A 26,443-nucleotide genomic window follows, 5' to 3' on the forward strand; every position below is an offset into this window, starting at 1 on the left:
TAACGCTCTTAATTGAAAAATAATCTTGTAGTGACCTACAGTCGATCACAAATTATACGACCTTAAATTAATCACCTTAAATTATACCGAGGTCTTATCAGGTGTATACCATGCAATACATTTATAAAAACATTGATTATAATAAACATTTACTCTACCCTCTTCTATTTATTTTTTATAGCAGCTGTTTATTGGTTCACGAAATACTTGAATAAGATAAAGATAATATTCTAATGTGACAATTTCTCGTGAGTATGTTTAATGAACTTCTGTAAACTAAATTTGTTTTGCCAGAACACAATAATATTCTAGTGGTTCTGAACATCAAAAGCTTTTATGAAATGTTATTGGATTAATTAAAGACTAGTATTAATAATTAGTAATAATTGTAATAAATAATATTATTAATAAGTGATGTTCTATTTTATTCTTGTCGCCCCTACTTATGTATTGGGGAATGGTTCGTGAAAACAGAAGCACTTTATATTTCATAATGATTTATTGCGTCTTAACAGTAATCTCCTCGCTTGACAATTACTATTAGCCGTTTACATACATCCGTAAAAACATTATAATATATAATAACTCTGTGCCTTAAAATGTTCCAGTTTACACATACAACGGTTACCAGTGACGAGTCGTTGAGCAACTACTATTGCTGTTGGAACGAGACAGCGAAAGGGATTTTCGAAGTGTAGGACAGCAAAATGGCCTACCGAGTCCCCATGTCCCCACTCTCCACGTCGAGGAACTCGGAAACGAATAATTTCTCGATACCATCAATTTTGTAATGATGGAGGGTAGCAGTATTTGAAAAACCAATACTGAATGTCATCTTTGCGTACTTTATACATTAAGTCACTCAGTTATTGTATTTCCGAACCTTAAATCGACGCAATGGTCAAAACCAGGCAAATTGGCCCCACAAAGCCATTTTCTCACTCCTCGTCCTATCCAACGTGACGATTGGTACGCCATACCAAGATCTCCAAGTTGACGGCAAAATAATAAAATCAAGATACTTTCTTAGTGCCTTTCAACTATTAATCGATATTAACCAACATATTTAAATTCTTATACTGAATACATTTTGAAAAATAATATAGTACCAAACTATGCTCTATATTAATTAACCCTTAAATGGGCTAGCAAGTCATTCAAATACGAGCTTCCATATTTCCATCAACAATTTGTTAATGTCTTTGAAAGAAGGCAAAATCTTTCCTCTACTTTTTGAACACTTTTACATAGGCTCAGGTTTATAAAATAGAAAATAAAACTGTAAACATTTTGATTGGCCATTTAAAAATTAATATATCAAACCACTGGCAACAGTAACAAACTCGACGGGAAATTAGTCACACGTAAATGTTATAATCCAATTTCACACACAAGTTTCAATTTTCGTTTCTTCGCAATATCACGCAATGTTAACTACGCAAAAAATATCCTAGGAATATAAAACCGTGTATACTTCCTCTCGAAGTATCTTACAATTAGACCAATCTTACTCGATCCTTGCCTCGATTTCATTAACTATATATAGGGTGCTTCCGAATTATGGTATAAGCGAAACAGGGGTAATTCTGCATACAATATAAGTCGAAAGAAAGATTAAGATGTTTTCGTTTGAGATTTAATTTCTGAGAAAATACTAGCTGAAAATCATATCGATAGACGCAACAGACTCTTTAACATTCCTTTATTCGAAAATAATAATTCGCACAATGAAATATCACTGTACATTTTTTATTTATTTCCTAATACATTGAACCTCATCCGAATTAATTAACTTTCTTGTGCAATTCAGAATTGGCCACAATTAAGTAGATTAGATGAATATTTAAAATACATACATATTTGGAAAGCAAAGTTTTAAATAAAATGTAGGCATTCTTTCTGTTCGACTTATTTTTTTTGTATTTAGAATCACTCCTTCGCATGTACTGCGAAATTGAAACTACCCTGTAGTTCATAGATTTTAGGTGAAAAATTAGGACTACTTACAATTTTCAACATCTTTTATATTTTTTGTAAATCTTAAATGCTTAAATGAAGTTCAACTACAAACGTTAGTAAATATTAATGTATTTCATTCAAATACGAATAATTTATATATTACTATACACAATAAAATACTATTGGTTGCCAAATCCACAAAATTATTCTTATTCAAAAAAATTCTCGTACCCCCATAGCCAGGTAACTCTCCTGAAATAAATCCAATGGAGAACGTCTGGAGTTTACTTGAAAAACTTATATATACATCATCAATTACCACATTAATTGGTTTAAAAAGACTCTGCATAGTAAACGAGAGTAGCATAAATTATTATTAATACACTCTATATAACGTAACAAAATAAAATTTCCTTCATTTTAATATTTAAAAAGCAAAATGAAAAAATTATTGTATAGACTTTTGAAATATTACTTGACGTCCTGATAGGAGATCCTCCGAATAGGAGGGGTTAAATTTGGCTAAAAACAGAAAAGATGTTAAAAATTCCGAGTGGTCCCAATTCTTGTCCAAGGATAGAGCAATCCAATGTACGATTCAGTTTCATTTCTTTCTCTGCGACGATGTCCGTCCGTTTTAATCGCCTAACGTTCCCTCCGCGGGGAAAAAGCACCGCGAGCTCCCTCTCAAACAGTCGGGTCGATCTTGAACTTAGACACCGCCCTCTTAAATCACAGACAGCTAACGAGGTACGTTTCGCTTAAGTTCCCCGACCTCGTTCCCCTGCTCGTGCGCCGAGTACGTGCCGCGAAACTCACCGGCGGATATTTATTCCGCGATCCCGCATGGCAGTCTCTGATGACTTTGGGGCTTCGTGAGTGGAAGCAGCAAGCGGGGTCGGTCTCGTTTCGGGCGGAATCGATGAACCGGAAGACACGAGAAGCCCGACCGCTATCGACGCTGATCGCGGCTACTTGATTGTGCGATCCAGCATCCCCGCACGCGAACACTCTCCCCTTTTTTGTTTCACCGTCGCTTCTTTCTCTCCGTACACCCTTCGCACCGATCACCGTCATTTTTCACTGACACCGTTAGCTGCCACTGTTTGCGAAAGCACGCCTATCAGAAATTGGCCGACTACTCGCAATCTAAAGCTGCACAGGGGCAAAGGGAAACTTTCATTCGCGATGCTCACTACATTCTCGCGATTAATATTCACCTGAAAATCGGGACTGTCACCGGGCACAAATCGTGCAGTGGTGTTGATTCGAAGTCAAGCTCCTGTTTGTCCTCTGCAGAGAAGGACAACGATAATGAAAAAGCAAGACATCCGACCTTCAGAACGATAAAAAATACAAATGAGTGAAAGGATATTAATGCAATGTTAAAGTTTTTTTATCTGTCACTTTATAATATTTAATTAAATAAAAAATAATGTTTAAACAATTGATTTTAGTAAGAATTTAAAATAAATTGATTACTTCTTAAAGAGTATTGTGAAAGAGATTTTTTTAAAATTTTGTAAGCGAGCCAAATATTAATCGCGAGAATACTTAGAGCAACAGTGTCAACAGGATGTCCGACGCATTCTCGTTTTTGGCCGAGTAGTGTAACAAAGAACGCAAACAAAACAAAATGCGACGATGCGACGTGTAATGATAGACAATTACGTGGAATTCCATACCCGAAGATTCTATATGCTTACGGAATTTGTAATTGTGTGAGAGATTGTTTTTATTATGTCGTTGTTGTATTGGTGTAATTGAGCGTGAGAGAGAGAAAGAGAAACGTGAGTGTCACTTGTTGCAATCGGTAGCGCGTACTTTATTAGCATGTGAGCAATGTAGTCGAGACCATGAGTGTGTATATTATATTCAAAATTAAAGTTTTTATTGCTAAATATAAGAATATTATATAACTACAAGTGTGCAAAATTATATGTCACATTTACAGTAATAATTATCCTGGTATCCTTACTACTATGTATTAGGAGTCTTAGAGGATTAAGAGGAACAAGCAAAGAATTGTTGATAGTCGGTCAACTTCTCAGAAGCGTATCGTACTTGCTGGAACAAATATAGCGAGTCGAGGGTTGTTAATGGTTCGCGAGTTTGGATTGATACCTTCTCGACATTAGGCTGCAGTTTAGGCAACGTTGGAAGGGGTAATAATGAGGATTAACAGAAACTGTTGAAAACTTAGGACACCATACGATCTGATAAATAGATAAACCGTAATGTTGTAGCACGTGGTTGTACTAAATGAACTAAGTAAATACTTATGTCACTCAGAAAATAAATTAATACTCATCAAACGTCTCTTCTTATTTATTGTAGCTTCTTCACTGGCAACGATTTATAAATTCAAATGAGTTTTGTCTTAGAAGATGGTTTTAACCGTTTAGTAACTTGTTTGAATAGAATTGTTATTCTGTAAGAAAAAAATTCGTTTGAAGTGAACATAATCGCAGATCATAGCTACCACTACACCCCACCACTTGCGCTATATTTCCTTCAGATATTCAACAAAATCCTTTGAGCTAAGTATAATTTAATAACTGCTAAAGTAGTGCCAGAATTGTTGATAATAAGAATAATTCACTGATGACAGTTTTTTTATTATTCTATGAAGTTCATAGAATAACTTTACCATAGTAAGTATTTAATAAGTACGTAAGATTTAATTAAATAATGTTGTAATGTTCTATTATAATTTCTTTATCAATCGATTTCGATCTGTTACGTAATAAAAGTTTCTCTTTCAATTCTCTGATGCACACTGTTGTAGAATAATGTTGTGCTTGTGAAATAAAGCCTGAAAAACAATTTTAATCAATTTTGAAAGTTAATCGATTTTCAATAGTAAAACAAAAACAAGCAACGATGTAAGGCATCAAAATATCAATTTCCAAGTTTTATCTTATTGAATTTCATATACAGAATAATAAAAAAATTTCATTGACGATTTTTTCGTATTATTAAATAATAACATCAATATTATCATTGTTAAATGTTGTGAAACCTTTTTGTAACAAATTTATTAACTTAAATTGTAAACTGGCTTCTGAAATAAAAAGATTTATAAATACAATCTCTATCTATTGAAAACAAAACCAGAAAGGTTTCAGATTGATATTGATAAAGAGTAAAAAGAACTTCGAATACTTGAAACGTACCTAACTTATGATTGATTAACAACAACCGATGATTCTTTATCTATCAATCGATTTAGGGAAAATACGCCAATGTCTTAGGCCCAAAATTATAACACCAGTCGTTGAAGATCTTTATACAATCCGAGTTTGTTTAGCCCACGTGTTCGACAGCATATGTTACAAAATTAAACATTAATAAGTGATATCTGTCGTTGAACTTGATGTCTATGTACAATATTTCTTCCCAGAACTGATAAACAACAGCGTACGGGTAATTTCTTGTTCACTCTGTGACTGTTTACGTATGATATGTTACTCATTGATTGGGGACGGATATTGCTGAAATGATCAATGAAAATTGTCGACCAGGAAAGAGACAATAGTACGATCTACAACGTTGCGTTTTCTTTGAACGATTCATGGATCGGTATTTATCTAGGTACAAAATCCATCTTAATTTTCTACGTCTATTGTACGAATAAGTTAAAACTGCACAGTATCAGTTTTGGAACGATTAAGTATAAAGAATGGGTTCATTGGTTAAAAGTTAAAACCTTCATAATTTCTACTTCTTGGACCAAAGATGTAATGTTAGATTAACTCTAAACGAGCACGTGTGAAACCGTTTATTACGAACATTAGGATTAAAATGTGATGTTCGTTTATTGATTGTTCGTATTAGTTCTCATGCAAACGCACGATATGGATACCATACAAAATATGTAGAAAACATTTCCTCTTGATTACAAGATCGTGACAAATACGACAATCGATTTTCATTAGACCTTCTATCAGCACAATTATGAATCTATTGTGGTTCACTGAACAGAAATATTATCTCATTACTTTAATTCAAACAAAAAATTGTAATTCTAGAATAGATCTCAGACAGAATTTGTATCAAAGTAATTTCCAGTCTAAATTAATGTTTTTGTATAAAAGTAATAAAAAGCACCGACAAAATTAAGAGTACAAGAATTCAGCTCATTTCTGGTTGCTTTTCAAAATTTGCTTTGTTAATATTTAACAGCAATCAATACATGATAAATCCAAAATAAAGAAATTAATAATAATAAAATGAATTTTTCTAAAAAACTCGACATTTTGACTCTGTCGTTCTTTTCCCTTCTCAAGAATAACATAATCTTTCAAACATCCCCAACATACAGTCTTCGATCACTAACCTTTGTTAAAATACCCTGCTCGAACTTCAACACCTGTCATAACAAATCACGATCAATTCCTGAAAGAAGTCAGTACGCAATCGACTAGAGAGCAACAATCATCACAGTCGCGTAGCAATCAAACAAAGTAGCTTAGTTTCAACCAATCTATTACTCTAACAATCAAAGCTTGGTATTTAACATTAACCGTAACTTCCTATTAATCGTATCGTATAAAGTAATCCCTGTTTGATGATTCACTTAACTACGTATCGATTCTATTTCCACGATTAAAGTGAAGTTTACGTACCCGTGACACTTAATTAAAAAGACGTGACGTTTATCTCGGAATGACCGTGGGTCTGTGCGGAACGTAGGTAATACGACGGGTAAAATAGGTAGTGAAACCTTGAAGCGACGGTTTTGTCAATCTATCGGTTTAGCAACGGATAAAAAGGACGGCGAACCGGATCATCTCGCGTTCGATCGACGAAACCTTTGACGCAGTCGTCGTCACTTGATGTTCTTCATCATCTTTAGGGGATCGCGCATGTAACGGGCGAAAACTTCCTTCTTGAACGTCTCAAAATGCTTCCTGTTAGCGCTGTTCTGTCGCTCGCGCCAAGCTGGCCTAGTCTTCCTCGTCTGTAGGCCCCAATGCACCGTGAACACCGGTGAGAGTACCTTGAACTGGTAGCCGGCCACGTACATCTCGTAAACCTGCATAGAAGAATCCATTCTTTTATTGGGTTGGCCCATAAGATTACTCGTTGTTGTTAGGAAGCGACAGTAATGTAACTTTATATGCAGTACAATTTATTTTTGAAAAGAATGGCGAATGAAGAAGAAATATGGATTGTCTACGAGAGTATTGAATGCGAAAGATTTCGGACTAAAGGCAATAAATGATTATTATCGACTTTTGAACTTGGTTTTCATACAACAAATATATTTAAAATATGTTATACTTTAGTTTCGGGGAATTGGAAAGTTTCTTGCACTATAAAATTTACAAATAATTAAATAATTAATGCGCATAAATATGCTACACTACTGGGCAAGCACGAAAGAGTTTGTGTTTCACATGTTCTGTTAGATTTCGGGCTTTTTAGCAACTCAGTTAAATTTGTCAATGTTTAAGAGAAACACCATGTCTCAACTTTTACCATTTACTCGAGTCCTTAGAAAATTTTCAAAAAAGAACAGGATAACACACTTAAAGATTCGCAAAATGTAGCTAGAATATCTTTATCTCAAATAAAACGTGGAAACATTTCTATGGTCGTTAAAATAAAATGGCTTAAAAGATTACGGAAAATAATAGAAAAAATATCTAACAAATTTAATAATAAAGTTTCCATTTTATATACGTAAATTGTGGTTATTAGTACTGTTCAATTAGTATTATGCTAGCACATAAAAGTCTTTTAACTAATTTACTCGATGTCGAGATGTAATGTGTTATTGAATACTCGCGACAAATATGTTTACAAGTTATTTATTTACGTAGACGAGTGTTCGGAGGCAGAACGGGTAATCTGCTTCCTCGCGCCTTTCCGCTTTATTTATCTTCGTCTTCGGAAAGGCGTTACCCCTTGGAAACTTCGAGGGTGGAGCTAATTCCCTTCTCCAACGTCGCCACGATTTTTTTGACAGAGGAAAAATTGTGAATTTCTAATTCGGAAACTTTTTCCGAGCCGCGCTGACCGTGCGGCCGAAGAAGCCTTAACGGGACATGGCTGGCAGCGTTTATGGTAGGGTAGCCTATTCAGCTACGCACGTGTAAAAAGTGTAAAATATTTTCGCCGACTTACAGACTTTAGGGTAGGCTTAATTGCCTATACCTAAACATCTGTAAGCGGTCAATGCTATTTCCTACCAACGCTGCGAGCCACGTACCGCTACACTCGATTATGGGATCCAAACAATTATTCGATTAAATTTTTATCCAAATAATACATAAAATATTAATTTTTTTCATCAGTCAAACTCGAATTTAGTAAAACAATTTTATCTTCGTATTAATGAATCAGTAACAATTTCAAAGACACGTCTGAGTCACCATTCGAAATAATTTTTCATATTTCCTTCTACATATGAGTACCACGACTACTGATACAGGTCACGTGCAAAGAATATTCTTCGCCCCGGAATGTTCTTATTCTAAAACCTTTTGGACATTATGGAAGCAGTATGTTTCAGAATAAAAGAGAACCGGTGTAACAATACTTTTGACAGAATAAATATTATTGGATCGTGTTCGATAAAAGCACAGATTCGTTACGGTGATACGGTGAAAATGTTGAGAACAGGAAGTATAAAAGATTTATGTAATATTATATAAAGGTACTATTTTTATTGTGAAGTACCTTGAACTCTAAAATTCTCCTGAAATATCGTTCGTATCAACCGAAAAAGATTTTTAGCTACTTCTTTCCAAATTAGTATTTACGTCTTTTTATGCGACAGTATTGCTATTTAAATCGAATGCTGACATACTGACACACGTTTTCTGGGCTCCGTGATCCCTGACTTGTCTTTATTAGTACGTCTATATATATATATATATATATATATATATATATATATATATATATTTAAATAATAATATATTCAAATAATCATGATATTTATAAGCATAGATATAAAAAATGAAGGAACACAGCGATTCGATTCACCTGGCGCGACCGGATCTGGATAGACCCGTTTCGAAGGATTTCAGAGTGAATACGATAAATGAACAAAATGCAATATTATAATCTAAAGTACATTAAATATTGAATACAGACACCTTAGAGATTAATAAAAATAAACGCATTTGAATTTTTATCCGATTCGCCTCCATCTACCCTAATGAAATTCTATTTGACGGAAAAGAGATTTCTGATCAACTCAGCACCCCTGTTACTACCCGGTACATGAATACCCGTGTATTCAAATAGTATAAGAAACAGACGACGAAGGAAACGGTTCACTACGGTGGATTCGTGAGTGGAACGGTCCGATAACACGAAAGAATTCGCGTTTGGTTCGATACCGGGTAACTGCGTCCGAGGCGAGACGAAGTTTCGAGCGGTGAACGACCGTTCCAGATTCTTTACGACTTTGCCTCGAGAGATACGAAGCTCCGAAGTTCGAATTCGAAATCCGTGGAGCAGAGATTCTATCGGCTCGTCTCGCAGCCACGCAACGCCGTAAACGCACGCCTCTATTTACTTACAAATACGAAAGCGGTTATATGGACGCTAGTAAAACGACTGCATCGAACATTACAGAGGAGAAAGGACATAAAATGGAAGAACTCTTTGCGCAAGTGAAGAAACCGATATAAATATTATAAACCAATTAAAATTAAAATCCGCATGGAAAATACGAATAAATTAGTTACATGAAAAAAACGTTAACGAAAAAAACGCGCACGAAGAAGTACACACATACGAATGTGCACGTATACAAAATCGCGCAAGGGACAAACAAAAAGTGTAAAATATGCACAATTTATAATCTATTATAGATATATAATTACATTATATTATAATGTATAATATATATTATATAATTATAAAGCAAAAACATGGGTGGGGAAAGGGCAAAGTCGTCCCGTACAGAAACTATTCTCACATATACCAACTTTTATTATACAGTAAATTTTTCTGGATGCAGCATCAGTCGTTAATATTACATATGTACCTCTCACGTTAGTTCCATTGACCAACAAGCTAAAAGTGCACAGAGGCAAAGGGAATCTTTCAACCACGATGCTCGGGCCGCCGTGGATTTCGACGCATGGTCATTATTGGCGTGCGCCAATAACAAAGAATTTTTAGAAGTTAGAATTTGTAAGCGTTCGCGCATGAAGTTAGTGTAATATAAATAACTCCTTTGTTATTAATAAGCCAACGACCATTTTTTGGTACAAAACGACTTACATACCATGGAAATAAATAAATTATGTTTCAAATTTGGTATTATTTAAGTGTTATACGACTCACGGACATAACCACAGTTTTCATGCTCAGATAATGTTAATTTCACATTCCCTAATTACACTGTGAAGCAAATTTGAACTTTTTTTGTGTCTTGCAATAATCACTAGGCGATTCTTATAGAGTCCCTTACCCTAAATACGAATCCGAAAACCAAATTGCTGGGTCACGTCCAGTTTTCGAAAAACATGGGTTTTTGTAAAAACGGTCGAATTTTTCAGTTTACAGATAGTATTTATTAAGTTTACATACATCTGCAGTGGATGTTTACTGAAGTATTTTTAAGTTAACATTAAAACTACTGAGTAGAGCCGAATATTCGTTATAGTTCCAGTTAACTAATTAATTTTCAAAAACATTTCAGATACCTATTACTTTCAAGATATTAATAATCGAAAGAAAATAAAATTTATACTGGTCATCTTGACAGATTCAATAGTTTTAGTGTATTCACATACTGAACGGCAAATTATTTAAAGCAGAACGATCATGACAAGGTTTCTCATAATTATTATGAAAATTTATAAAATAATGAAACATTATATATACATATAAGAAGTGACCGGGGTTCAGCTCTATATACATAGCGTGTAGTCAAGGCCCTGACTAGCCGTGCCTGGCGAGCGATGGCCGTGTGGCACTAAAGAGATTTTCTTAACCTGTCCGAAAGGAAAACCGTCCTTACGCTTTCTGCGGGGGGTTTCTCTTTCAGAAATGTCCGCAGAATCCAATGGTGCATAGCAAATTCGTGCTAGCCAACCCACTTTTCATAGAAATGTTACACAACTGCGTACAAAGTACGCGCATCTACCTTTTTTAAAACTTTGATCATCATTTACAAGCATTTAATGATAAGTAATATTCAAAATTTGTATAGCTACATATTCAGGCAACTCTCCTCTATTTTTTGTGACAAATTTTAACTATCTATCGTCTTTAATTTTCACGTAACACTTGTTCCTCTGAAAAATTCGACCGTTTTTACAAAAACCCATGTTTCTCGAAAACTGGACGTGACCCAGCAATTTGGTTTTCGGATTTGTATTTAGGACAAGAAACTCTATAAGAATCACCTAGTGGCTATTACAAAACAAAAATCGTGTTCCACAGTGTTATGTTTTCAACAGTAATGAGGCAAATCAGCAAGCTTGTACGAAATATCGGTGTTTTAAATTTCCGAATATTGTTAGTCGGAAGTAACTCGCCAGTGTAAAGCGTAGACCCATAAACGTTTTATGAACAATAATACGCGAATTGTAACGATTCAACGTCCCGTCGGGCATTTCGCTTCGACGTAGTCAATAAATCAAGCACACGTCCGGGAAATGTACGCACATTGTTACCGATACGAAATTTATTCGTATGGCTCGTGAATTACGAATCTTGTTTTAAACACGCGACCCGTTTCCCCATATCCCGTAAAATTATAACAGAACCTAATATTCCGTGTTGCGTCGTCGGAACGGTAAAAATTACTCGGCGCTTCGCGTTTTGTTCCGGCTTGCAAATAGAACACGAGATAATGTCTCTTAAAAAATTTGAGGAAGGAAAATATTTATTTTATCCGTCGCGCCGACCGTTTTGCAGCCATGTTTCCTTCGTGAAATTGAAAAAGTGTTCCATCGTCTAGAGCGATAGCGGACGCGTGTATAAAACGTGCACCGTCGAAAGTTAGCAAAATTATATTTCTGCCGCGGTTCGTGCTGTGTCCGTGTGTGTACATTTCGTCGGTTGCTTTTTTGTCGAGGTCGCGATGAAGTTTCTTCGCAGCATCTCGCAGATATCCCGCGGATAGTGACATTTCCACGGGAAGCACCGTGTTTCCGACGTTACAGCGGTTAGATGCCGAGAAGGGAGAACACACGCCTGACAATCTCGCTCCTTGGTTCCTCGGCTGAGACAGGTCAGACAGTCCTAACAGGCGGAATCCCGCCTTGCTGTTCTACAGTCTGGATACGTTTTCGTGAATAATCGTACGTAACAATGGCGAGCCATGCATAACAGTCGTACGCGGTGTTGCTAGACGCGTTCTAATTACCAGCTGGAAATGAAGGAGCAATTGAAATCAAGATTTCTGGATAGCGTGGGTACAGTTTTTGACAGTGCATGAGGTATTGGTATTGGTATTGGTATTGTTGTTTCTAGTTCACTCGAATGCATCATGTAACGACACTAAAATATCTTGCCAAGGCGTTCGCTATGCCAACATCAATGATTTGAAAATGTCTGCCATATCAACGATAATAATTTGAAGATATTTGGCACATCAACGTTGTCGTTTGATTCCATGAAAGGATACGTTTTGACTGGTATATTTCCAAGTTAGTTCTTTGCGATATCATTCTACGAAATTAACGTGTATAAAATAAAATTGTACTTATGGTTATTTGTTTCTTCCAAATCTTTTGTGTGCGTGTGTGTGTGTGTGTGTGCGCGCCTATATGAACAATATGTATAAGTGAATTATAAGAAAATAGTAATACATTGAAAAGGATAAAGGAGACAACTGTTTTCTCAAAATGTTAAGTAATATAATCATAATGGTGTAAAAAGGTTGTAAATTAAATAAAATATTTTTATTTAAAATCATTTATGTTATAATATAATATCATTTTCAATATTACAATATAAGTGTCAATGGTTAGATCCAAAACATCGAATAATTTCCATAATAAAAGACTTTCAGTTTAGCAAATTTTACAATAGCAAAAATTCTGAGATACTTGACTTTCAAGAGCAGTTAACGTGACACTGTTTATCCATCTGTTTCTGCTGGCCCTGTAGCGGCTAGTTAGGAGCACGGAGAGCAAACAGTTGCGGAGAGAGGGAAATCTTCCTAAGCTCTAAAGCTAATATTATAGCAGATTAGTTTAGGGACTCAAAACTTTTTACACTGGAAGCTTTTCAAACATGCAAATCTGTGTGTAAGCACTGATTCCCTAAACTCATGTTTATTTTTAATAGTTACGCTTCTTACCATATATAATAAACAAAGCGTTTGAATAATTGTAAAGCAAGTCGAAATAAATTAATCTGATATAAGAAAATAAATTAAGTATACTTAATCCTTTACCCTATGATTTGTTTCTCAGCAATAATCGATACACCTAATTTCTAATTAATAATTTACTGAGAAAAAGAGAAAAATTCTGGACATATTCTCTATTCATGTTTACTCTGAAGTATAACAATTGATAGCAGTAGAATAGTATGTAATTTGAATTCAAAAAGATTTCGTGAAGGTTCTATGACAAATATCCTTTTGCTCATTTTCATTGCGAGTCTGACAAGTCGTTATGAGAGAAGAGGTTAACAATATTTGATTTTATAAGATTCTATTTTCGAGAAATTCGTTCGTAAGTACCTTCCATTTGTGCAGCTATAAGAAAATTTCTGGATTCTGTGTTACAACTGATTACAATTGTTACAATTATGGCATCACTTTGTTGCTGTTACAAATTTATAATTTTCCAAGAATATATTCCTTTATACCCTGTAACAATTGCTGTATTATATAGGTTATTCGATAACAAGTGCGAAAAACTTTAAGGGCTAATTCTCCAAGTTGATATAATCTACTTTAAATAAAAAGCATAGAGGGGACAAAGTGAGAAAAAACTGTATGGTTCTGTAACAAGGAAATATCTAGAGAAGAAAGCACTGATCAAGGAAAAAAGGTTTAAATCTAAGAAAATACTGAGATTCGTTAATTTATAGTCGACAAGAGGATGGTCGTAATTAATATAGAGGAACGGTGTGACTGCTCCCGCGGAAACATGGCCGTGACGTCTATGACAATATCAAAAGGAACTGATAGACGGCATGTAATCTTCAGTTCCCCATTCCGGAAACGTGCCACTGAATAATTATTCAAACATAACAGCAGAATGACAGATTATGACAACGTCTGTGGTGTTCCGACTGTTTCCTTGATGAATGCCGCGTTAATAATGCACAAATTCTGACGCCATAATAATTGCAAACTCAAATGGACATAAGTGTCCCGGTTTCATTAGTCACGATTTATTCTTATGCTATTCGATAAACAGGTTATTTTTAACTCCTCCGTTATTATTAATTCATATTAAAATTACGAATATATAGACACGTTATTCACACAAAAGTGATGTATCTGGAAATTTCAGTAATTGACCGATAGAATCTTACTCTAAACGAATGATAACTATAGGTGGCTATTTATCGACACGTGTCCGCAAAGGGTTAAAATAATGCAGAGTTATTAAAAAGAAAATATAAAAAAAATTCAGAATGCAAAAGGTCGAAGTTTAGTTAATCATATGGTGTCTGTTAGCCTATGAATCTAAAATGCATGCGCTGATTGAGTGAAATTATACTAGGGTACCAGTCGGACGTGGGCACTGGTCACATTGATTAATAAAACTGAATTGTCGCATAATGCACATTACACGTGATTATTCGTCTTAATTAGTCAGTTGACGGGAATTAATTTCCTTTAGAGCATGCTCCGCGGGACGCATTCTTGCAACAGGGTGTGTAAAGCATTCCAGGCTCTTGCGACGCAGGCCACTCACAGGGCACCAGCTTGCCCGGAGTTTCCAGAGAACACAGATTACATTAAACAACATAACGAGTTGACGTATCTTGTTAATTAGCGGGTCCGGACACTTTGCTTTCGTCGAAGAATCCTGTTTCTCCCGACGGGATCATCTAAAACGAATACACGTGACGATCGACTTTTTTGCGAACTACGTAAGAATTCTGAATGTTTTTCTTTAATTATTAACCAACTGGTTTACAAAAGAGTTTCTTATAACGCGGTTAATATATACCATGTTGTTGGAATTCACGTTATAGGAAATTGTGCTGTATGGGAATTTTTCTCGCATAACGCGCATAATCTAAAATATACTGCGTTGCGTAATTTTAGCATCACCAGTATTTTTAAGTGTTTGATATATTTGGTTAGGAATGTATGAAAATCATTTATCCGAGTTTAAGCCATCATAAGGAAGTATGAAAAAAGGTGAGGGTGACCAGGAAAATTGAACATATACATACACCAATGATGCAAATGGTTGAAGAGAACAGGAAATAACATATTTGAGGTAAATCGCATTGAAGTGTCGAATAAATAAAACGAGATATTTTAAGAAATGTGATTTTTTATTATCACTTAAGTATAGCACCATAATAAGAATTATCAATTAGAATAATTATGGAACAGTGAGTGATTTTATAATTTAAACTAATAATTAGTGGGCTTCTATTGTTTTGTATTAACTGAAAAATTCGATTCGGCATACCGTCAATAAGTTTTTGTTGGCTTTCAATCTGAATTTTGTTAGCCAGTGCAATAATAGAATATTTCAACCTCTAAACGTCTTGGTACTGACGATTTTCGGCATAAATATATCTTACGATAATAGCCGAAATATTCTCCATTGGATTCTGGTGCAAAAACACGCTGAACGTTTCATGATATTAATCTAATTTGTTTCAAACATTGTATTATTTGCTCATTTAAATGGTAGCAATCTATTCCCTAAAATTGTTATATACTTCACACTATATCCATTTTCTTAGATAGGAAAGCTAACTTTAACATTCGGTTTACACAAAACGCTTTCCAGATCACAAGGCTTCCATCCCCAAAATTTCTTTTCGTAGTTTCTTTAGGCAAAACCCTCCAATAAGAATTAAATCCATTGGAGCCATCAAGATTGAATTTTTTTCACTCGAAAATATGACCTGTACATTAAAAAAGTTGAAGAACACTAAAGATTTTTTAAACATTCAAAACTAACTTACGCTTGTCCAACCACGATGCATGTTAGCTCGTGCGCATTCAATACGTGCAATTTTATGTTTCCTTAAGCGTTTTGATGTGGTCAAAAATGTTTTTCTTCTAATATTAAATTTGTTTTAAGAGTACGATATACCGTCTATTGCGAAACACAAAAACTGCACTCTTTAGTAACGTGGCTACCACTTTTCAAAGAATTACTTGCGATTTTTATAACGGATCTTCTTGCGCGAGGAGGTTGTTTTTATCGATCTGTGTACCTTTACCATTTCTTCCATATGTTCCTGGATTGCTTAAAACGTTCAAAATCACTTTATGAGACTTTCCCAACCTTCGACCAATTTCTCTTACACTAACAATAAGATTTTCTTTTTTGTACGTTAAAATTAGCCATTTTTCTTTTTCGTTCAAGTGTTTCTATCGTCCCATTGTTTAATAAAAAATATTAACTTTAAAGTATTGTACGTTTTACAACGTTGAAACAGATTTTAGGAGCTTGAAACTCACGTTCAATCACTCTGAACCAAGCCAAATGAAATGATATTATTTATTTGGTGTATAGTTATGCAACACTTGAAAATCACGTTATTGATAATATTGCTTCACCCATAGTAATAAATTCAATAGGACTTTGCTGAAATCTGTGTATTATATATTACGCTCCTTAAAACTCAGCTTCGTAATATTCACTCATTCTTAATCAAAAATCTGAAACCACTTAAAAATATAGGTGGTGCTAAACTTATACAACGCAGTGTATTATTTGCCGCGTTGTACGGAAAATCGCGATATATGAAAACAGTAGTCGCAATATCTTCGTCGCGTTATAGGAATTCACGTTGTAGAAACTCGCGTTATACGAAAGTCTAGTGTATTTGGATCACGTGAATTGTCAAACGGAATTCGTGTGAAGGTACAGCTGTCGTTCAAATGTTTCAAACTGTTTCTACCATTCTGACATTCAAGAATCATGAAAAAGATAGAATCAAAAACCTCAGTGTTTCTCATTTTTTTCTTTCTAGTTTATATAAATACGGTTTTTCTTAGATTGACTTTATCAGACTTTCATTTCTATTATATTTCTATCCTTTAAAATACAATAATTTTTTCTTCATTTTCTTGTTCTCGATTCATGGACAAGTGGTCTTATAGATCACGGAATTTCTTCGTTTATATAAAATTTTATAATAAATAAAAATTATTATTATATTATGAAAAAGATGAGGTAGAATATAATAAAGTTTTAGTATAGACCGATGCGAATCGGACCAGTTCATATTTAACACTTTGACTCCTGACACCATTTTTAACGTAATCTTGATTATTCATTTTCTTGGTGACGCATCGAACGAACTAAGTTTCAAATCTTGCCCCTTTATTATATTATGTTATTTACTTGACAGTCAAAGTGTTAACAGCAAAAAACTAATAGTTAAAACTTAGGATCAACATTTTTTTTATAAATTTGTTATTAATAGACATTTAGCTTCAATATCAGTAAAAAATTTTTTTTAAACTTAAAAGTTTTCGTTTTAGAAGAAAGAAACTGAAAAATGAGTAATATCCGATTCGCACTAAATGCCGGGCTGAAAGAGATATTTTTACTTTTCAGTTTTTCAGACGACCTTCCCGAAGTTCATTGCACTCGTTAGTGTTTTTAGATTTTTATATCACTGTTTTCAGCGACTAGCCGGTCCGACCTAATAATCGGCTCACTTTGGTCATTAACCTCGTCGTCACTACCTAAAAACTCGCTTTACCTTTTTCTAGGGATTGAAAAGATTCTGAAAATAACTGTTTGAAACTATTATATATCGGTTCAAACTGGTACAGTTATAGAGGACTTAAATAAAGCTATACCTAACTGTTCTCTTCCAGTTCTACATTTCGGTTCTGTATTTTGGTTTCGTATTTCAGTTCTGCATTTCTTTCTAAACCATAAAATAACAGTTAGAAAACCGATACAGAACCGATATATCTATTTGAAGATCCGATCCGAAATCGTTATATCGAATAACAATTATAACTTTATTTCGATTTTTCATAACTGTTTCAAGAATCGAAATCAATGTCATAACTGGTTTTAACCACTGCGTACTTCGTCACAATATACACACACGTGCATGTACTTACAGAGAGACACACAAAAATAATCATCCTGCATTATGTTCATTGTTCTCTTTTATTTAGATAACACTGTGGAACACGACTTTTGTTTTGTAATAGCCACTGAGTGGTCCTTACAGAGTTCCTTACCCTAAATACGAATCCGAAAACCAAATTGCTGAGTCACGTCCAGTTTTCGAAAAAACTGTGACAGGTTAAGAAAATGTCCGTGAAGAGCGCGTGCACGGAACTTTGGCGCCACACGGCGATCGTTCGTCGACCACAGCTATTCAAGGCCGCGACTACGGGTTGTACAGACCTCGACCCAAGTCACTTCGTATACGTACATATAATGTTTAATTGTTTTATCAATTTTCATAGTAATTATGAGAAAGCTTTTCACGATCGTTCTGTTTTATATAATTTGATTATATAATCCTAGTCACCTAGTGATTATTAAGACAAAAAAGTTCAAATTTGTAAACATAAAGAAACAATTTCAAAATATACAAAAATGACCAAAAACTTGAATATAACTTAATATTTTATTGAAAAAATCAATACAGTGCAGAAGCAAAATATAACCGAAATTTCCGTGACACGGAACGTGTTAATAATATTGTTTAAAATTCAATAACTTCCCGATTTCAGAGAAACCTCCTTGCACTCTTTCTTTCAGTATGAAAGTTCGTTCAAAGAATAAAATGTATCGAATTCATATATCTAATTGCATGTATTAAATTTTCATTGTATATTTATTTAAAAATGCACCGGCTCTTCACTTTACTAACTTTACTAACTTTTAAAACTTCTGTACAAAACTCTTTTGTGCCTTTCATTCACTGGACTACACCAGAATTTTTAGAATTTCAGTCCAAAAACTGGATATTTTAAATTCAAATTTTGGTGAGGTTCCCTAGATACAATTGAAGCTATTATATAAATTTTAGAATATTTGATTTTTTGCTTTAATGTTTCTGTTGTAATGCTCATAGAAGTTGGGTTGCCATGATTACAAATATATTATATTAGTATATGCTATACAGTCTAAACATACTTGTTCTGGCACGGTTTATTTAGTTGAGACACAGCCGTCGGTACGTAAAGATTTATGATATGACCAATTGTGCTCGTTCATGTCTAAACAGTATCTAAGTAAATTTTGGAAGCGTTTTATTGCTAGCTACACTTTTACATCCGATGTCATAAATGACCAGCAGCTGACATATCATAAAAAAACGGCAGCTCAACCACTTAAACCTCGAGCGCACAGCCGCTGGTACCCTTGCAGGTCAGAAGGGACGACGTACCCCCTACCTCCACTACAAGTAATGTGGGCGTATGCTAAAAAATTGTAATCAGCAGCACCCCGATCGTTTAACCTTCTGATTTGACACTAACGACACCGCCCTGCATCACTAAATATATAGTGAGAGACATTGAAAGAGACATGGAGACAGACATATAGACAACAAAAGTTCATTACTAATCACACTGTACTCACTGGACAACACATATACTTCAACTTTGTATACACATACACACTCCTTTCACTCATTATTCAACAAATACAGTCCACTTTCGACCAAGAAAAGGAAAATCCTTTTTTCACCATTCCCACTATTTCACACAAGGTTAATTCGGCCTGTGAAAGTGTTATGCCACGTCCACTAATATTGCTTGGACAGCGTGCACGACCAATATTTTTTAATGAAGATGGTTTGAAACGTATAAAATTAGGAAAAAGGACATCTCAAAAGTGATCTTTGTCTTTAGTCATTATCTTGATTTCCTTTTTAATTTTTCAAGGATAGATTGTTTAATAACAGTGAAATGATTTCTGATACTAATTAATTGTACCTTTATATAGTATAAAGAAAGATATAAGTACTTAGAAGGTACATAAGTGACCCAGCAAAACCTAAAAATAATTATAAAATTATGAAAATACAATAGGTTGTAATAATTATAATGTATATTGCATTGTAATGTATAGCATACGATTATAATAAAAATGAAAAATAGTTTCATTTAGGAAAACGAAGGTGACCCTGAAATCTACTCCCTCCTCCAAGTCCTAGAAAAAAACAATTTACGTCATATGATGTCTATCTTCGAAACGATAAACTTTCGCGAACAAATTCCTTCGAAACCGTTCACTCTTTGCGATGTTACACCGTACCCAGTTACCGCTTTACTGACCGGAAAATTTACCCAAAAATTATTATTTTAAACTTTTAATCAATCTAAGTTAACGAATACAATTTTCATGAAGATCTATGTTGCTTTCAGATAAAAATTAATAAAGTGCAAACATAATTCATGAACGGATCGGGTCGTAGAAATCGGAGTTAACTCGTAACCGATTAGCAACGCGTTAAAGAAAAATCCCCGTAAGTACAGGTGGAAGATGACTCGACATCTAACGACGACATGCGGGCAAGAGGTGTCTTTTAGTTTACAATTTTATAGGTTTGATTGATTACGTGTAACAGTATTGTAGGGACGATGGTTTTCGGTGTGGATGAGTGATGAATGAGTGTGTATATATGTGTATCGTGTGTGAGACGATTGGAACATTCTAAAAACATATGACATGTTATATAAAATCAATATTTTAAGAAATCGATAATTCTAGAATGTTCCAAGCGTACGCAACGTGTGAAATTTGTGAAAACGATGAAATTTTCAGGAAAGTGTACAAATCAGATGAATGTATTTGAATCGAACGTATAAATAGCGAGCGTGAATTGATTTGTGTGTTGAGTTGTGCAATTTCCTTCAAAATTGTTAAATAAATCCTATAGTACTGATGAACAGAGGCGAAGGATAGGGATGAGGCTCAATCAGCCAGACCCGAAAGTCTTCCAACTCCTGGTGAGGTGACAGGTCTCGTGAAGTTAGACTGTTGCTGGTGCCGCACAGTGGCCAGAATCGTGAAAACGCACACAAAATTCATATTTCTGTTATTTTACATCAATGACTACGAAATAAACTATTTCTGGAGTTTCGGAGGTCGCAGAATCTGATTCTGGTATTATCTTTTTAGTAAGATCAGAAACTACCCTTATGGGGGTATTTCACCCTATGAAAATGAAACGTTGCGAATTGATTCAGAATGTGATTTTAAGTAAAAAATGTCATATAAACATAGCTTCAAAACTCAATAGATAAAGAGTTATTGTTAACAAAAGTTTATATTTCTGCTGATTTAACATAGTAAGGCGTTCCGCACATATTTTTAATGGAAGGAGGCTTATAAAATTGTAAAGACTTTAATAAAGTAATAATATAGTGTTTTTATAGTGTAAAAACGAATAATCTAAAACATTAATTGTTTTATCAATCAAGACACATCCTTAAGAGAACGCGAACCACGTTTTGTCGTCGTCCCCTTCGTAATGACTAAACGTTTTTTATTAGATATTATGTTATTAGAGTACAGTATTATTAAGGGAATGTCGCTCGGTTATTTACAAATATCTCTTAAATATTATATAAAGCAATAAGTATGTCAGGAACCAAAGAATATGATAAATGAGCGCGTAAATTCTAAAATTACTAAACTTTTGTATTTCACGTGAAATAATATTTTTTGTTTAAAACAATAAGTGCGTGGTACTTAATAAGTAATATTTCTCAAATATAAGATTTAGTTTAAATTTTGCTCACTAAAACATTTCAATGAAACTCCTTGCCTCATACAATGCGCCGTGCTACCGCAACACGGTGTCAGCAGATTATATTCGCTATTCTGTAAGTATATGCAAAAAATTTTTATATGCCCACCTTAAGTATATTCCGATGGATACACTCATGCAGATTTCACCGTGAATTCTAGTAATCTCCGCTGTATAAACGTTTATAATCAGAAAAAGAGGAGAAAATAGGTCTTTGCGAAAAGGTATTTATCATACAGTAAAAATAATAATATTTCAATAAATTTTACATACACTTATCGGTAAAAGTATGCTCTTTAACACAGTATAATTAAAATAGACAAAGCAATTATCTATATGAAAATGAACTGTTGTCAAAATCTAGTGTTTCCCCCAAAACGTATAACCTTTCTGTGACAGATATTTTTCTTCAACTTCAAAGCCCCAATAGTTACTCTATACATTTAAGATTTAATAGTGCAAATTTCATTCTTTTCTAGTAGAGTTTAAAATTTGATTGTTGCGTATGTTTTTGCGATTCTGGCCCATTGTGCGCCGAGTTCACTTTCCAAAGGCTAGTGCACAAGCAATTGAGACGCTGGTCACCCGCCGGGATCCCAGAAAAAGGAGTTCCTCGCCCAACATTAGGACTATCAACTACTGCCCCCTCGAGTCCAACTCAATGACCGGGACACCAGTGCAGCTGAACATTGATTCCCGCAGTATCAGTTACGATGATCGATTGGTGAGACCGCTAGGACACGTTTTTAGGACCTGTCTTTTAGATCTACTATACCTCTCAGTTAGCTACATTGGCCGCCAAGCTAAAAAGTGGACAGAGGCAAGGGGACTCCTCCACTCACGATGCTTAGTGGTGCACTATAAAAATTAAACCTAAATATTTTTAATGTTACTGAACATTTAAGTACGATACTTTTTCTATTCTTCATTACATTTCGTTAATTTTGAGGATTGAACGGATTTAAATTTGGTATTGACAGAATGTTCCTTTTCTGTCGTTCTTTTCATGAAAAAATGTGCATCTACCAGATGGTTGTTACTCGAGCGCAGCGCTGGTCTAAGATTTAAAAATGCACAGGGGCAAGGGGACTCTTCCATTCACGATGCTAGGCCCGCCTCGACTTTCGACGCATGTTCATTATTAGCGCCTGGCAATAGCAAAGAACAGAAGCGAGACCGAATACGACGTCAGAGTTGGATTATACCCCGAGATCGCTAATACCACCATTTACAAGCGGCCCCTGGAGATCGTATTGACGAACAGTAAATTAGTGACCGAAGATATCAAAAATTAAGAAATGAAACCAACAGAATATTAGGTGAGAAAAAATGGAAACTGATCAATTAGCTGAATTCCTCAGCCATAAAGTGATATCCTAGCAGTACCTACATCCTTTGTACTTTAACGTCGCATTAACATTAAATGAATCGTGAATCCGCTTCTACATCGTGATTTTCCAAATACAAAAGCAAATAGGTATTTCATATTTCCGGCAAAATGCAACAGCGCCGACGAAGCCGTTCACAGCATCTGAAATTGTGGTTACCAACCACTACAACTTTTCCAAAGCAAACGAACTCATCCGGGAAATTTAACTCAACCACGGCCGCGCTCCGCGGCGGTTCCGCTTGAAACGATATCTGTGCGTTGTATTAATGTAAATTTACGAAATTTCTCTAGACGTGGCCGGTAATAGTTCTTTCGTGCGGCCAGGGTCGGCATACTCTATTCGGTTTTGCTTGTTTCCCGTGTTTCCGCCCTACGAACAGGAATTCAAAGCGTTCCGACGTTGGTATGTGCTCGCACTAATCATTAACCACCATACACTCGCACACGGAAACAACGAATATCTTGTTTACTTTTAGGTACGTGCGTATGCGAGCACGAGCGCGCGCGCACGCGTTCGCGTAAAAGCGGGCAGGGTTATCAAGTGGAACACTGGAAAATTAATTCTGGTCTAAAGGGAAAGGCGGATAAGAGAAGGAAGGAATTTCGCGTTCGCAAAGCACCGCCTTTAAAAATTATAAATTTCCTGCTTTTCGTTCTACTTAAGAAATGTTATACTCTGAAAGGCGCAAGCCTTGAGTATTTCCCTTGAAAAGGAGAAATGGTAGAAGATGGAGTAATTACATAAATCATTTTGCGTTAATTCCAATTACCTTGTTATTAGAACTCGGAGAATACGGAAATTTCTACTTTTAATTAATTAAATCCGACATGAGACATTATTAAGCTCATAATGCTCTCTGTAGTAGAACATTGCTCAGTTTCAGAATTTGTAGAGAACGTAAAATTCTATGCTAATATAAATATTTCATTCAACTGTTCAAATTTACAAAAGGATAATGAACCCGACTTAAATACGTTAATAAATGGAAAGTTCTACGATCTGATCGTGGTAGTAACTATTTGAACTTCTCTTATCAGATGCAATGTAAATACCTGAGCATGGTTTCTACTGTGCAAGGTCTTGATGTAACTTGTCGATGAAAATTCCTTGTCAGTCAATAATCATTTAATTGTTATAATTTGTTCGTGTAATGAGTTTTAAAGCTTCCCACATATGATCATTTCATATAAATTATATCCCCATAAAATTGGATGAAACAATGGGGAAGCTTAATCGTTGACGCCGCGCTGCACTGTGCGCAATTTGCTCGAGGACATGGCCAAAATAGAAAAAAAATATTCCAATTCACAGAATCTAATTAATGGCATTAGTAGCTAGGATATATATCTTATACATGTATGTATAATTGCCCTCTATTTTATCGATTAATGTTTTAGCAGCAACTTTTCCGAAAATATTCCAGTTAAAAGCTGATAATCAGAATTTCAACCTGTTTTATCGAAGTAAGAATCATATATTATACTTTAGAATCATATGAGCTATGTTGTGCGCAAAATAAAACGTTCTAACAACGTTTACAAATGACAGCAATTTATGTTTATAATTTTCATATATCTACTTGTAAGCATAAAGTTAACGATTCGTTCATAATCATCGGCTATCTTTTTTTACATGGAGCTTAGAGATCTCTGAACAAGTTCCAATAGAAAATTTGCGACATCCAGCGCCCATCCTGTGTACGTCACCTTGCTGTATATATCATTTTTATTAACAATAATTCTTTAATTATTGGAAAACAAGATTATATTTATATAACATTATTTGTTTGAAATTGTATTCTAAGTCAATTCGTGAAGTTTCTATTTTTTATGGTAACATACCCTCCGTAAAGATAGTTTCTTATCATAGAAAAAAGTAATTTCAAAATCGAATTCTACGGATCAAAAAAGCCTTAAAACGTGTATTTTTATCATGAATAAAGCACAACTAACGAAGATACATATTTTGACCACGTTTCCGGGCAAATTAACTACTGTGCCGGCATAGTAATTTATGTTTTCACCCATCTGGCGGGGAAATTCTTAAAATTTTTTAAATTATTGAAATCATCGTTAAGTTAATCAATTTTTAATTATGTAGGGCCAGAGTAGAACCAAATGAAGAATCGTAAATATAATGCAATTTTATTATATTAAAGATACGATTTAAATAAATCTCGCTAGCTTTAACTCTCAGTTTACTCTCAACTCAAAAGTCAAAAGTTAACACTCAAAGTCTTAAAAATCTCTTCGCGCAGCCCACTATCGGCTTGTTACATATTCGTACATTCATTCCCTCTCCCTCTCCCTCTCCCTCTCCCTCTCCCTCTCCCTCTCCCTCTCCCTCTCCCTCTCCCTCTCCCTCTCCCTCTATCACTCTCTCTCTCTCTCTCTCTCTCTCTCTCTCTCTCTCTCTCTCTCTCTCTCTCTCTCTCTCTCTCTCTCTCTCTCTCTCTCACTCACTCACTCACTCACTCACTCACTCACTCACTCACTCACTCACACACACACAATCTCTCTCACTTTCCTACATTTTGCCACCGACACTAACCGAAGCTTCCGCGTCCATAGACTCTACTTTCTAGGTGCAATTCGGAAGGCCATGGTCTTCATCTATTATTACTTCATCTTTATTAAAATTTGAATCGTTCCCGTTACATTGTCGTAACACACGAAAGGGTTTCCATGAAAATAGTTGTGTTTTTGTCTTGATCGGAGAATGACACACGGTGAGATGTTTGTAGAAAAAACACACTTTATTGTAACTTCGCGGGTTTTTGAGGACTTTCGTACAAAGTTCGGTTTCGCGACGTTTGTGGAGTTGTGTAGCGTTCTGTTCGGTTCTCGTAGCGTCATATTTTATATAAACTTGGGTTTTTTTTAGGATTAATCAGTTGTATTTGTAATTGGAGGAAAGTTGAGTTTTTGTTATTGGTCGCGGGTGCGTCTATTTTGTGTCTCAGAGTGAGAAATTGTCAAAAGTCTAAGTTCATTTCGTCATCGTAGTGAATTATAACACGTCGATACGACACGAAAGTGTAAGCCATCGGTGATACACGCGGGCGTCCAGCTGCTAAGAAATAAAATTAAAAAATGGCGAAATCTCTTCATCAGAATGCTTTTTTTGTAACGAACAAATTTATTAATAAAATAAAGTTATTATAAAATTTAAAAAAATTACTTCAATTTGAAATGAATCATTATTTATAGAAAAACCTT

General features: G+C 34.9%; 1 protein-coding gene across 6 annotated transcripts in view; it reads right to left on the reverse strand.

Annotated features, from left to right (window-relative positions):
• Positions 1-26,443, reverse strand: part of LOC116428762 (beta-1,4-glucuronyltransferase 1) — a 176,695-nt gene that overhangs the window by 65,056 nt on the left and 85,196 nt on the right. For 4 of the 6 annotated variants that reach the window (XM_031980836.2, XM_076371584.1, XM_076371585.1 and 1 more), the window contains one exon: positions 166-6,997. The exons of 1 other annotated variant lie outside the window; for it this stretch is intronic. In XM_031980836.2, the coding sequence (XP_031836696.1) occupies positions 6,791-6,997 (207 nt within the window). In that variant the 3' untranslated portion in view covers positions 166-6,790. Of the gene's footprint in view, positions 1-165; positions 6,998-14,697; positions 14,953-26,443 lie in introns of those variants that run through there. One more of the 6 variants, XM_076371589.1, reaches the window with a different exon arrangement.

The sequence above is a fragment of the Nomia melanderi genome, chromosome 10, assembly GCF_051020985.1.
Source record: "Nomia melanderi isolate GNS246 chromosome 10, iyNomMela1, whole genome shotgun sequence".
NCBI classification, from domain to species: Eukaryota; Metazoa; Arthropoda; class Insecta; order Hymenoptera; family Halictidae; genus Nomia; species Nomia melanderi.